This window comes from Leucoraja erinacea, chromosome 4 (genome assembly GCF_028641065.1).
Source record: "Leucoraja erinacea ecotype New England chromosome 4, Leri_hhj_1, whole genome shotgun sequence".
NCBI classification, from domain to species: Eukaryota; Metazoa; Chordata; class Chondrichthyes; order Rajiformes; family Rajidae; genus Leucoraja; species Leucoraja erinaceus.
In genome coordinates this window covers 63,082,474-63,097,732 of record NC_073380.1, presented here as the reverse complement: position 1 = coordinate 63,097,732, position 15,259 = coordinate 63,082,474, and the positions used below count along the sequence as shown (strand labels likewise).

General features: G+C 43.7%; 1 protein-coding gene across 1 annotated transcript in view; it reads left to right on the top strand.

Moving 5' to 3' along the window:
* Positions 1–15,259, top strand: part of ncoa2 (nuclear receptor coactivator 2) — a 301,026-nt gene that overhangs the window by 246,120 nt on the left and 39,647 nt on the right. The window contains 3 exon segments of the mRNA XM_055634454.1: positions 2,453–3,049; positions 3,051–3,741; positions 11,272–11,482. Coding sequence (XP_055490429.1) covers positions 2,453–3,049; positions 3,051–3,741; positions 11,272–11,482 — 1,499 coding nt within the window.

Below are 15,259 nucleotides of genomic sequence, written 5' to 3'. Positions count from 1 at the left end.
CATGCCAAGGTCAAAGGTCACTATGTGTAAATAGCCCTGGAAAGCAGTTAAGCAATTAATTTATTCTGTTTTTTTCCAGCTTTGATTTTTCTAGGTAAGAAAGTACTGCTTTCAAACTATGAAATAGTTGTATTTATTGTTCCTTTGTTCAAAGCTAAGATTATTTTGTCGTTTTTATTGCTTTATTATGCTTTGGTGAGTGAGCGAGATCGTTCTCGTCTGTGGTTGGTGTCGTGCTCGCGTCTGTTGAGTTGCTGCTGGGTCGTCCCCGTCCCCTCCCGAGTCCCTGTGCGGGGGTGGCCGGAGATGTAGGGCTGGGCTTGCAGCCGGCGCGGGGAGGAGAGGCAGAGTTGCTGCAGCACTTTATAGTATGGCTGGTGCTCGGCTTTCTCCGTCGCCGGGGGGGGGGTTGGCCGCTGATGGTCCCCGGCCCATCGGAGAGCGGGATTGGGCTGAAGTTGGCACTTCTTCTTCCACTGGCTGTGGGCCTGGGGCCGCTGGTGTCATCGGTCACAGCCAGCATGGAGAAGAAGAGGCAAGCCCAGCTCAACTCCCGCCGGGCCAACCGACAGGCCCGACCGACCGTAGACACCAGCGGCCCCAGGCCCACAGCCAGTGCGGAGAAGAATCGCCAACTCCAGCCCATCCCCAACGGGCCGGGGACTGCCAGCGGCCAACTCTCCCATAGCCGGCGAAAGCTGAGCACCAGCCATACTATAAAGTGCTCCAGCAACTCTGCCTCCCCCCCCGCGCCAGCTGCAATCCCAGCCCGACAACTCCGGCCGCCCCCGGACAGGAACGAGACACCCGGGAGGGGACGGGGACGACCCAGCAGCAACTCAACAGGCCCGACACCGACCACGGACAAGCACGATCTCGCTCACGCACCAGACCATAATAAAGCAATAAAAACAACAAAATAATGTTAGCTTTTAACAAAGGAACAACATAGTTTGAAAGCAGTATTTTCTTACCTAGAAGAATCAAAGCTGGAAAAAACAGAAGAAATGAAGGTCCACTGCTCCACTGCTTTCCACGGCTGTTTATGCATAGTGACCTTTGTCCTGGGCATGCGCAGTCGGAAGCTGTAGGAATATCAAACTCGCTTATTATCATGGAGCCTTGCTATTGTTTTAAAGTGATTAAAACCTGGTCTTGACCACCTGTAAAATAGAGCATTATTTTTATGTACAACTCCACAGAAGTTAATTGGATTGCATTGTACTTTGTGTAATTTGAAGTTTGCAATATTACTTCCATATTCTCTGTGCAAGTGACATGCCCATACAATGATTTGCTTGGATGTGCACTATGCACCTCGGGTTGGTGTGATCCGTGCAGCATTTGCATGGGTCAACGTGGCCCAGGGGTGGTGTTATACCCTCGCATAGAAGCAGGTGATAGTTAAAAAGCCGCAGAGCTATGCAACATGGAAACTTCACAGTCTACAGTCTGGAAAAGCTGCCTTCCACCACAACCCTCTTTCTTATCTTCAAGCCAATTTTATATCTAATTGCCCAGCTCAGCCTGGATCTCAAGAGATTTATCCTTCCAGACCTGGTCTTCACAATGAATGTGAGGTGTGCTTCAGCAAATGGTCAATGGAACTTAGACAATAGACAACAGGTGCAGGAGTAAGCCATCGTGCCCTTCGAGCCAGCACCGCAATTCAATGTGATCATAGCTGATCATCCACAATCAGTTCCTGCCTTCTCCCCATATCCCTTGACTCCGCTATCTCTAAGAGCTCTGTCTAACTCTCTCTTGAAAGTATCCAGAGAGCCAGCCTCCATCGCCCTCGTGAGGCAGAGAATTCCACAAACTCACAATTCTCTGTGAAAAAGTATTTCCTCATCTCTGTTCTAAATGGCTTACCCCTTATTCTTAAACTGTGGCCCCTTGTTTTGGACTCCCCCAACATCGGAAACATGTTTCCTTCCTAGAGTGTCCAAACCCTTAATAATCTTATATATCAATAAGATGCCCTCTCATCCTTCTAAATTCCAGAATGTACAAGCCCAGCTGCTTCATTCTATCAACATATGACAGTCCAGCCATCCCAGGAATTAACCTGATGAACCTATGCTGCACTCCCTCAATAGCAAGAATGTCCTTCCTCAAAAGGGGGGCCAAAACTGCACGCAATACTCCAGGTGTGGTCTCACTAGGGTCCTGTACAAATGCAGAAGCACCTCTTTGCTCCTCTACTCAACTCCTCTTGTTATGAAGTGATGTTGGCCAAAGCTGAGGTTTTGCTATTGCTAGGTGCCCTTCATGTTTAAAATAAGCTTGCTGCTTTTGACCACTCTCCCTTGGGTGCCTGAAACATCATCATCCATCTCCAATGCCCACAGTCACCTTCATCCCTCCTCTCCATTGATCCTGTATAAATGTATGTGTTTGATATTTTAATTGCAGTGGTATGACTTGCCTGTTTTATTTAAAACTGCAGAGAGCAAAATGTCTGTGGGATGAATCAGGAATCAACTGGACAAGGAATGGTAAAGCCATTGAATCCAAATTCTAGTAGTCCAGCCATGGCAGGTGTTTCAGCTGCAACAACAGGTCAAGAGATGGCAATGAACAGCAGTTCAAATTTTGCCATGAATGGTCTGAAAGAGCAAACAGGTATGGGACAAATGCCAGGAAACAGGTTTGTTGCAGGAGGAATAAACCATGGATCAAGCATGCAAGCAGCCACTCCTCAGGGTAGTAACTATGCACTCAAAATGGGCAGCCCATCAAGAAGTAGTCCAGGAGTGACTGCTGGGCAGAAGAACTCCATGCTTTCTCCCAGACATCGTGGAAGTCCCGGGGTGGTTGGAAGCCCTTGCATCTCAGCTAATCAGTTTTCTCCCGTAGGAAACTTGCATTCTCCAGTCGGGGTTTGTAGCAGCACAGGGAATAGCCATAGCTACTCTAGCAGCTCCCTTAATGCACTTCAAGCCCTCAGTGAAGGACATGGAGTATCTCATGGAGCATCACCTGAACTGAAAATGGTGACTTTGCAAAATTCTCCTGGAAACGCCAGTTCTTCGCTCACTAAAAAAAGGGAGCGTGGACTCCAAAGATTCCTTTGGGTTGTTCGGTGAGCCAGGACCAACTGAAGCTGCAACCGGGCAGTCAGAAAGTGGACTTTCTGGTGAACAGAAAGATGGCAATGAAAGTAACTTAAATCCATTTGGTGGCGGAGAAAGGACTGATGGCCAAGGCAGAGGGCATGATGGCAAAGGACATACCAAACTCCTACAGTTACTGATCACCAAATCAGATCAAGTGGAAGCTTCCCCTTTGCCAAGTACTCTTGGAGATTCAATGAAAGACTCTCCAGGCAATTCATTAGGATTACTGTCTACTTCAGCAGTGACATCATCCACAACCAACACCTCTGCATCACATGGGCCCTCGCTGAAAGAAAAACATAAAATTTTGCACAGACTCCTGCAGGACAGCACTTCTCCTGTAGATTTGGCAAAGCTGACAGCAGAGGCCACAGGTAAGGAACACAACCAGGACGTGGGCAGTTCAATTCCTGGTGGAGAAATACCTAATAAACAGGAACAAATGAGCCCGAAGAGAAAAGAAAATGCACTACTTCGATACTTACTGGATAAGGACGACACTAGTATGTATAATATTAAACCTAAAATCGAGCGGATGGATAGCAAGTTGGATGCCTGCATGAGCACTAAAACAGCAATCAAGTCTGAGAAGGAAATTAATTTTGAACCATCAGAACAGGTGCGTGCCTCCAGTTGATATAATTTTATTTCAAAGCATGAATTTTTTTGAAGTCATTATTTTAATTTCTAAGTTGTAAAGATCCTATTCAAATCTTTCTGTCTGAAATAGTCCAAATGGGTCAAATGACATTTACTGTACAATAATTTTTGTGTGATTCTCATTAGTTGCCCATTTGATGTGAGGTAACTCAATGCACCTTGAGAGTTCAATCCAGGCCTTCTGGTTCCAGGCAGTACTTCACTATTTTGAGCCATCCAAGAAACTTCACATGTAAACAGAGAAATGACATGGCAGAACAGAATAATTTGCCTCATTGCTTAATAAGACTTGGTTTATTAACTGCAGGTCCCGAGGGCATGATGGCCTCGGGACCTGCAAAACTGCTTTGCCTTTTTTTCAATTTAAGTAGGTTTTGCAGCATAACCAGTTTACGTTTTCTGTCTGTTGCATTAACGGAAGAAGTTTGACAAGGAGGGAATGGGCACTGTTATTCTCTCTATATTATGGATGGAATAATAGGCTCAAGCTGCTGCTCTGACCCACATGCAAGTTTGCAACAATGTAAGTGATGGACACGATGCTGTTAAACTCCCATCTTAATGTGAGCCACATCCTTTCATTCCCTGTATCTATCTATCTATATTACTAAAAGTCTGATCTTGACCACTTTTGGTTCGCTGTGGTGTGATTTCCAAGAGAACGCCGCCACCTACGGCCGTTATTTTTGGCCACCTCGCTCAGAGCCCCCCTCCGCCTTCCGGGACCAGAGGATTTTTCCCATCGATGAAAATTCAGAGAGATATAAATGTTTTTTTTTAAATTGCCATTCTCTCTGCTGCCCCTGCTGGTGGGAGGGGGGATGGACTATAAAACCCGGAAGTGGTGTGCCTCACTCAGTCTCTGCAAGATGGAGGAAGCCAGAGGGTCACATCTCTCTGAGCTCTGAATAACACTGAACACATGTCTACTCAACTGTGAGTCCCCTTAATGTGGTTTGAAAATGAAAATATGGTTGGTTTGAAGTAAAAAGGCACGGCCTGTAAATGGTTGTTTGGGTGCTTTGGGTTGAAGTTAAAATGCACTACTGCAAATGGTGGTTTGGGTAACTTCCTGTTTGCACTGTATATTGATTTTAGATAAAACGCTACCACTTAGGGCTGTGATTTTTGGCCATCTTACTCAGTCCCCCTCCATTCAGCAGGTGCAGAGGATTCTTCTCATTAATGAAAAATAAAAGTGTTATTAGTGTTTAAAAAATGTTGAGAATCTCTTTCCTGTCAATCACGCCATGAAGGCCACACCTTTTCCGGTGGGAGGGGGAGGTGTTATAAAACTCGGAAGTGTGGGTGTGGCAGTCTCTGCATGATGGGGGAGGGAGAGGTCATGTCTGTCTGAGCTGTGAATCAACTGAACACACTGAATGTCTACTGAACTGTGAGTTTGGTGTTTTGTGTGGTTTTATGGTAGTTTCACCCTGCATGAAATGGTATGAAGCTGCATTTGAATTTGGTGGCCTTGCACCCTGCTTGAAATGGAATGAAATTGCACTTGAATTTGGTGGCCTTGCACCCTGCTTGAAGTGGTAATAAACTGCTTGAATTTGGTGGCCTTGTACCCTGCTTGAAATTGTAGGAAAATGGATTTGAATCTGGTGGCCTTGCACCCTGCTCGAAATGGAATTTCAAGGAATTATCTGTGTGTATTTAAATATAAATGAGGTAGGAAGAGCTAGTGAGAGGCAGGGCCTGCAAGATTTGGGAATACTGAAAACGAATATTCAGGCTCTGGTCAGGAAAAGGAGGAGCCATTTGTTGCGTATAGACAGCTGGGATAGAGCAAGTCCCTCGGAATATAATGGATGTAGGAGTACATGTAAGAAGAAAATTAGGAAGGCAAATAGGGGACTTTTTTAAACTACTTTAGCCATGGATGAGGTATCAAGATAAAATAAAGATGAATCCTAAAATATTCTATAAGAATACTAAGAATGGTATAGTAACTAGTGAAGGAGTAGGTCTCCTTTAGGATTAATGTGGTAATCTGTGTGTGGATCCACAGGAAATGGGTGAGGTCTTGAGTGAATACTTCTCGTCTGTATTTACAATGGAAAAGTACATGGAAGCTAGTGAGTTTGGGGACGAAAACAATGATCCCCTGAAGCAGGTAGAGGTCTTGGAGCACGTAAAGGCTGAAAAATCCCAGGAGTCTGACTGGGCATATTTAGGATGTTGTGGGAGGCAAGAAAGGAGATTGCTGGGATCCTGGCAGGGTCATATGTATCTTCGTTAGCCGTGAGTGAGATTGGAGGATGGCTATTTTGATGTCTTTATTTAAGAAGGGATGCAGGGGCAAGCCAGAGAACTATAGGTTGATGAGCCTGAGATTGTTGGTTTGTTGAAGTGTAGACTGATTAAAGTTAGTTGGCATGGCTTTGTTCAAGGGAGATCATGTTGCACAAATTTGATTTTGAGTTTTTTGAGGAGGTGAACAATAATATTTTCAATGGCCATTTACATCTATAATTGAACTTTTACAAGGTTTTTGATGCAGTCCCTCGTGCGGGATTGTTCTAGACAGGTAGAATACATGGGATCCAGGATAAATTAGTCAATTGACTTGGTGGTAGGAGAACGTGTGGAAGTGGTGGATTGATTTTCACATTGGAGACGTGTAACTGCTGGTGTGCTGCAGGGATCACTGCTTGGCCCTTTATTATTGTCATGTATGTTAACACTTTGGCAGAGAATGTAGGTGGCGTGATTGTTTGTAGATGCCACCAAAATTGGTGTTTTTGTGGACAGCAACAAAGTTTGCCTGCCGTCAGAATAGGATCTAGATCAACTGGGAAAGTTGGCAAGGGGATAATAGGTGGAATTTAACGCAGACAAGTACAAGGTGAAGCATTTAGAGGAGTTGAAACAGGGTTAAGATGTACAAATGAATGGCAGGACCTTAGGGAGTGGTATAGAAAAGTGAGACGTACCTTTGCGTGCAACCATATAACCTTATAACAATTACAGCACGGAAAACAGGCCGTCTCGGCCCTTCAAGTCCGTGCCGAACACTTATTTTCCCCTAGTCCCATCTACCTGCACTCAGACCATAACCCTCCATTCCTTTCCTGTCCATATACCTATCCAATTTATTTTCAAATGATAAAATCAAACCTGTCTCCACCACTTCCACTGGAAGCTCATTCCACACAGCTACCACTCTCTGAGTAAAGAAGTTCCCCCTCATGTTACCCCTAAACTTCTGTCCCTTAATTCTCAAGTCATGTCCTCTTGTTTGAATCTTCTCTTCTCTCAATGGGAAAAGCTTGTCCACATCAACTCTGTCTATCCATCTCATCATTTTAAAGACCTCTATCAAGTCCCCCCTTAATTGTCTGCGCTCCAAAGAATAAAGATCTAACTTGTTCAACCTTTCTCTGTAACTCTCGGTGGGGGCGCTGTCCTGTACGGTTGCCAGTCCTGCAGCTGTCCGTTTCTTTCACTTCTTATTTTATTATTTTTAGTACGTTAGAAGTGTGTAGTCGGGGGGTCTAATCTTTTTATGTGTGGGGGGTGGTGGGGGGGAAGGGGGAAACTGCTTTTCAAGTCCCTACCTGGTCGGAGAGGCTGCCTTCCTCCGAGCAGCACCTTCGACCTGTCCTCGCGGCCTACCGGCGGGTCCTGGAGCGACGTTTCCTGAGGGGACCTGGCCAGAACTTCGGCTTTGGCGGCGGCACAGTACTGGAACGCTGTCGCGGAGCGGGCGATGCCTTTCCTGGGTCGCCGCGCTGGAGCTCCAATATGCTGGGACCGCCGATAGAAACATCGTGGAGCCGCGGTTCTGTGGAGCGGCCAGCTGCGGCGCTGAACTTTACATCCCGGAGCCTGGGATCTCTCGCCGAGATCGCCAGTGTGTGGAGCTTCGTCCAGCGCGGTCTGTTGGCTTGTGAGGCAGCGGTCTCCGGTAGGAGGGCGGCCGTTCCTGGCACCCCAAGCCGCTGAGGGTTCTCCCGACGCCGGAGTACCATCATCCGGCGAGAACGGCCGGGAACATCGGGCCTCGTAACGGTGACTGTGGAGACCTCAATAGGCCCGACTCTGGGTGGACAAGAGGATGGGGACTGGACTTTGTGCCTTCCCCCACAGTGGGAACCACTGTGGGGGGATGTTTTTATGTTTTAATGTTAAACGTCTTGAATGCTATGTTGTATTTTTATTAGTGTGCTGCAAGGACATCTGAATTTCCCCTGAATAAGGGGATTAATAAAGTAATTCTATCTATCTATCTATCTAACTTAGTTGCTGAAACCCAGGCAACATTCTAGTAAATCTCCTCTGTGCTCTCTCTATTTTGTTGGCATCCTTCCTATAATTAGGCGACCAAAATTTCCAGGGAACTATGCACAATTATTCCTAGATCCCTCTGTTCAACTGCATTCCTTAATTCGCTACCATTTACCATGTACGTCCTATTTTGATTTGTCCTGCCAAGTGCATAGTTCCTTGAAAGTTTGGCCCAATCATGTATATTTTCCAGGTTGTGACAATAGGTGTTTCTTCAACAATGACTCCCTTCCCAATGCTTTGTTTTCTTGCTGCTTCTACCATTCCAACACTCCCTGCCGACATTCCCATATTGCAATATTGTGAAATGTTCCAACATAATGTGTCCCTTCCCTCATATTTAGTGGCTGCAGCAACTTTTCCATGGGTCCTCAATTTGAAAATCATCTCTCTAAATGCCTCTGCCTTGCTGATTTTTTAACAGTTGCTCATTAACTGGCACTAAGTCCAAGCCTTGTCATCATACATCCAGCTATTATTTTGTCTGATTTCTGATTGCACCTGTGAAACTCTTTGGGATGTTTTCCCACATTGAGAGAAAGCACATTGCTGTATGTCATTGCTCTCGTACATCAGCATTTTATTATCTTATCTTATTTCTTTCCCATGTTTTACTCCTGGGTCTCTCTGTGCTCATTACATTCTCATCTTTTTGGTCATTTATCTGAAGTGGCTCCACAAGCTACAATAAAGATAAGTTTAAGCCTTCTGGCTGAGCTGAAATGAAAAGCACCTGTTCAGCCTTTTATTTTCCAAGCTCTTTTATTAATAAAACAGATTTTATAATATGTCTCTGAAACCAAATATTACTGCTTCTCGTTCAGTGGCTTTTGTTATCATACAATTTATTACTTGTAACATGCTGAACATTCATGCAAAAGTCACAAAATCAGATTTGGATCCAGTTTCATACTTTTCCCCCAATGCTTTTTATGGTGCATGATCTTTCTGCTAATAGCCTTCTACATGACAAGTCAAAGATCCAGCTTAGCCCATTTAATGAGCAGTCTCTCCGACTGATGGTGATAATGGCCTGTGTACAGGGAGCTGAAAGCAGCGATTAGTTTCATGATATGTTTTGAGATTTTAATTTCAAGAATGCCAGGGCTCATGCTTTGTCTGGCACTTATTCAACCTGGTTGAATTTGTTAAGAGGGCAGCTGTGATGCACAGCAAAGTTCACAAGAGTAGAGATTGGTGATGCAGGTGCAGAATTGTTGGGCAAGGAATCCTAGCTCCACACGCGTCAACGTATCAGGTATTGTGTTAAATTTTACAATTAGAACAACAATTAGGTTAACTGCGCAAGTGTTGGTATTGAATAGCTTGCCACTTTGTGCAGGAGTCATCCTGGCAACTTTAATTTTAGAAAATGTTTTAATTTGTCTTTAATTTGGAAATTCAGCAAGATTTTAATGGAAATTCACCCTGTTGAAGACGTGTTATTCTGTACCTGCTGGTTGTTACCCACTGAGGTGTTTATAAGTAATGTAGCTTCAGGTTTTTTTTTGTGTGACATCTCCATCTCTACTCTGACAATACAACTGATCTTATTCTGCCCATACAGTTAAAGGTCATAGACATTCTATCGTCACTAGGCCTGAGAATGGCTGATGACTTAAACACGGCAGATCTAATTGGTGTGGCTTCCTCACAGGGTTGCTTAACAACAAAGTTAAATGGGATCTGGTATCAAGGTCGGTTCTGTGAAGAAGGAGTAAATATGCGGGTTGTGTAGATAGTGTTGATTTGGAGTAAGATTAAATATCCCAATGGGCTGTAGCATGTACATCTAATGTACAGAATGATATGGATACCAAGTGTCTCATTAAAATTACTGCTGAAGGGATTATTCTGCAAGTAAAAGAGAACCAATTTAGTTAAGTCATTGGACATTTTTTGTCATGCTTTCTGTCGATCACATGCACCAATACATTTATTCTTCACATTAACATGAATTATATTGAAGTTCTTGGCTAAAATGGCCAACCTGGGAATAATTAATAATGTAAAAATAGGTTAACTAGTAATCTCTGGAAGCAGATGCCACATTGTCATCTTTATACAACTGCACTCTTGGGAACGACACCCACATTCTCCTAGTTCCTTGTGTTCCAGAAGGCCTCAGCAATGTACATGCACCTGTCGAACATAACATTAAATCATCAACTTCCCAAGAAGGCAATCTTGATTCCTGATGGTTAAACCTTGCGTGTTTAACCACATTAAGAGCTATATAAATGAATAAATCGTTTATAATTAAATTTAGTTTGAAATAGACTTTGAAATTGATAATGCAGTTTGATTTGAAATAGTTTGAAATAATGCTTAGTTAATATATAAACACCGTTGAAGTTTCCTCTTTTTGTTTGAAACTTCAGTATATTTGATGGCGGGCTAAATACAAATTCTATATCTTTAACATTTAGTCACACATCAGGGTGCTTGCTGCAAAATCAGACATTTTTTTTAATGTGCAATTATATAAAAAGGTGCCATGAGAGATTAGACTTTTGTTCCCTCCAGGGTCAAGATTCTTTTGGAACTCTCTCCTTCAAGGGGAGGAATACCTTTGAATGTTTATAATGTAGAGGTGTATAGATTCCTGATGAACATTTAGTGAAATGTAACCCTGAATAAGCAGGAATATGGTGTTGATGTTACAGCCAGATCAACCATATTGTTCTTTAATGCCAGAATTGAGTTGATGGGCAATGAGGCCCATTCCTGCTCCTACCTTGCAGGTTCTCAATCTGTATTGATTATGTCATAAGGAATTGAAAGATATCCCCTCGAGATAAAAATTGTACTTAAACTATTTTTGATGGCAGGAATTTTAGTGGATTTTAAGGGGAGGGGACAAATAAGAAAGGTTCTTATTTCCTTCCTTGTTGAACATGCCAGTGTAACGTGTGTTGACAGCTGATGGGGATCAAGTGTCTCTGAGGTGCCTCTTTAAGTCATTAGATCTTTGCATTTTATGCAAAGGTGGATGGTGCTGGGTCCTGTGGCCATAGTTTCTAACCCCAACAAATATTCCGCCTCCTTGAGCGAAGGGAGAGAGATTTGGGCCGGGAGGCATGAGATCATTTTAAAATGATTAAACAGGCCGTGATAATTAATTAGTATCCACTGATTGGGCTTGGACACAAAATTTATGGGCGGTAATTGGCCTTGTTGTTGACAGCAGATCAGCAGTGACTTGGATAACTTAGAAGAAATTCTTGATGACCTGCAGAACAGTCAGTTACAGCAGCTTTTCCCAGACATGAAGACAGTTCCTGCCAGTGGACCAGTGGACAAGCAGACCATCTTCCAAGACCTGCTGCAAATAGGCAACGGGAATGTCTCTGCATCACCACTTGGAACGCCGAGCCCATTATCTGGGATGTTACAAAATGGTAAGTGTCACATGTAATTCGCATTGTATTGATCTATGTTGTTTTGGCCTTCAAAGTGTGGAGCATGTCTTGGGGCGGCAGTAGAGTTGCTGCTTTACAGTGCCCGAGACCCGTGTTCGATCCTGATTACGGGTGCTGTCCGTACGAAGTTTATATATTCTCCCCATGACGTGTATATTTTCCCTGGGTGCTCCAGTTTCCTCCCACATTCCAAAGATGTACAGATTATTAGGTTAATTGGCTTTGGTAAAGATTGTAAATTGTCCCTGGTGTATAGGATTTCGCTAATGAATAGACAATAGGTGCAGGAGTAAGCCATTCAGCCCTTCGAGCCAACACCGCCATTCAATGTGATCATGGCTGATCAACCCCAATCAATACCCCGTTCTTGCCTTCTCCCCATATACCCTGACTCCGTTATCTTTAAGAGCCATCTATCTAGCTCTCTCTTGAAAGTATCCAGAGAATCGCCCTCTGAGGCAGAGAATTCCACAGACTCACAACTCTCTGTGTGAAAAAGTGTTTCCTCATCTCTGTTCTAAATGGCTTACCCCTTATTCTTAAACAGTGGCCCCTGGATCTGGACTCCCCCAACACCTGGAACATGTTTCCTGCCTCTAGTATGTCCAAACCCTTAATAATCTTTCAGAAGTAACTGCAGATGCTGGAAAACCGAAGGTAGACAAAAATGCTGGAGAAACTCAGCGGTTGAGGCAGCATCTATGCAGCGAAGGAAATAGGCAACGTTTTGGGTCAAAACCCTTCTTCAGACTTAATAATCTTTTATGTTTCAATCCTCTCATCCTTCTAAACTCCAGAGTATACAAGCCTCGCCGCTCCATTCTCTCAGCATATGACAGTCCCGCCATCCCGGGAATTAACCTTGTGAACTGACGCTGCACTAACGTCCATCCTCAAATTAGGGGACAAAAACTGCACACGGGGATCTTTGGTCGGTGCAGGTCGAAGGGCCTGTTTCCACACTGTACCACTAAAGTAAACTAAACTAAATATAATTAACGTAGACCAGTTAAATGGATGTAGTGGAGCAGAGTGATCTTGAACTCATTTTACACCCTTGGAGCTCGGTTCACTTTAAATGATGTGCCCTGTTTTGATCAGCAACAAAAGTGAAGGTTGGGATTATGTGATTCTATCCTCTATGTGAATGGACACCCCAGACGCTGTGTTCCCTGCCTATTAGTCGAAGGGGTTAAGGGGACATTGGTTAGATTAGGTATGGGTATCTTGGCATTCTTGACTTCCTCACTTACTGCTGCTCCTGTCTTCCATATTCTCTTTAGTCAGCCATCGCTCCTTTCCAAAAATAATTTCCAACATTTAAAGCAAAAATCTGAAAATACTGGAAATACTCAGCAAGCCATGCAGCAGGTTTGGAGAGAGAACCAACCTTAATGTTCTGTGTTGATGAAAAGGTTATTGATGTAAAGTGTTAACTGTTTCTCTCTCTATACAGAAACCATGTTTCTTGCATTTTCTGTTTATATTTTAGGTTTTCGACCTTTATAGTGCACAGCTTTTAATATTCATGTCGAGTTGTGTTGGGTTTGTCAAATTTCCAAGCCAGCAAACATGTTTTTTAATGCATCATAAGGAATATATTGCAACCCTGTCTGGACTTTGCAATCCTTCTCATCGCCTGATTATATTTTGGCTTATGGGCCAGGCAATTCATGGTCTGGTTTGTGTTAAATCTTCGGCGCTACAATCCCCCCAGCAAGAGGGTTCAACTGACTGCCACCATTTATTTGTGCAAAGATTTCAGTCTCTGTGTTCAAGTTCAATAACACAAGAAGTAATAAAATTGTATGTTAATTTTGTCATGGTGCTGCAAGGAGAGTCATGGAAAATGAACAGTTATGTGCTACTTGACACAGAATCACTACCGCTTTTGCTTCACCATATTTGTCCGTCAGCGTGCACAAAATGGATGAAGCTGAGCTGAACTTCAAGCTGGCTGCTATTAACTATAGTATTCCCTCAGCCAATGAACTGCCCAACAACCCAAATCAGCGAGCAGTTCCAGAATGAGGGGAGGGGGAGCATACTGATATGAAGAGATATTTTAGAACTTGGAGGGTGAGTGAATCTTTGGAATTCTCTGCTCTGGCAAGAGTGGGGAGATGCAACCATGGGGTACACTCAGAACAAACACTGATGGGCTTTTGAACAGATATCAAGGAATGGAAGATAAGGTAGGAAGCTCAGTCATGATCTTGTTGAATGGGAGAGTAGGAACGGGCCAAATGATCAACTTTAGTTTAGTGATACAGCGTAGAAACAGGCCATCGGCCCACAAAGTCCACACCCACCAGTGATCCACATGTACTAGCACCATCCTCCACTCTAGGGACAATTTACAGTCATCTTTAGCTGAAGCCAATTAACCAACAAACCTGTATATCTTTGGAGTGTGGGATGAAACCGGAGCACCCAGGGAAAACCCACGCGGTCATGCAGAGAACGTACAAACTCCATACAGACAGCACGCATAGTCAGCATGGAACCCGGGTCTCTGGCACGGTCAGGCAGCATCTCTACCGCCTTGCCACCATACCGCCCATGCCTCCTGTTCCTATTTCTTATGTTTTTATGGGGCCAATGTTACCTGGCTGACTACTGGGATTTCCAACATTGCAGAATTTCTGAATTTAAATCTTAATCTTCCACGTCATGTTGTAAAGTTTAATTGTAATAAATAATCCCCAACACCTTCACTCTTTCCCACTCTCAGAAAAATAATACTCTACATACTTCCTCTGTCCTTTCCAAAAATAATCTACTCCTGCCTAGTTCCCCCTCCTCTTTCAATAATAATCTCTGCTCCCTCCTTCTGACCCCTCCCCCCACTCCCAGTCAACAATAATCCTTTCCTCCCTGCTTCTGCCATCTCCCCTTTCAACAGTAACCCTTACTCCCTTGCAAAGAAACATTGTGCAAAACATGGGCAAAAATTAGGTTTTGAAGATCTGTCAGCACAGGTAATTTTTTTTCAGGTGCTGACTTCAAATGTGAAGCAAGGATATAGGCTGGATCAAATCTGATGACTCGTGCTATTTAATATAATTTTTCTTAAATGTGGCGCAGCATTAGAGTTGCTGCCTTACAGCGTCAGAGACCCAGGTTCGATCTTGACTATGGGTGCTATCCGTATGGAGTTTGTACGTCTTTCCCTGTGACCGTGTGGGTTTTCTCTGGGTGCTCCGGTTTCCTCCCACAACAAAGACGGACAGGTTTGTAGGTTTTATTGGCTTTGGTAAAATTGTAAGCTGTCCCTAGTGTGTAGATAGTGCTAGTGTATGAGGATTGCTGGCCGGTGCGGACTCGCTATTTCCACCCTGTATTTAAATTCTGAAGCTTCCCTATGATGAATTTGCATCTACATCTGGTCATACAGTACTGTACAAAAATACAGTTTCCCCTAACAATTTGTTGGGGAAGCAGTGGAAACTGCCCATTTACAAGATGGGTGACACTACATATTGTTTACTGCTGGAGATCAGAGTTGTCTGGTTTTGTCCTTCTTGTGCACACGCAGGAGCAGTATGATCGCCATCTGCTGTTCAAAGCAGGAATTATAACAATTTTGAATTTATTATGCAACTCATTTATCAATCATGTTTTTTCTTCCTGTCTTCATGTTTTGGGCAAATCTTACTTGCATGGTATAACTATACTACCTAAAAGATCTGTTATATTATTATATTCTTGATGCAGTGTCTCGACCCAAAATGTAAACAATTTCTTTTTCCATCC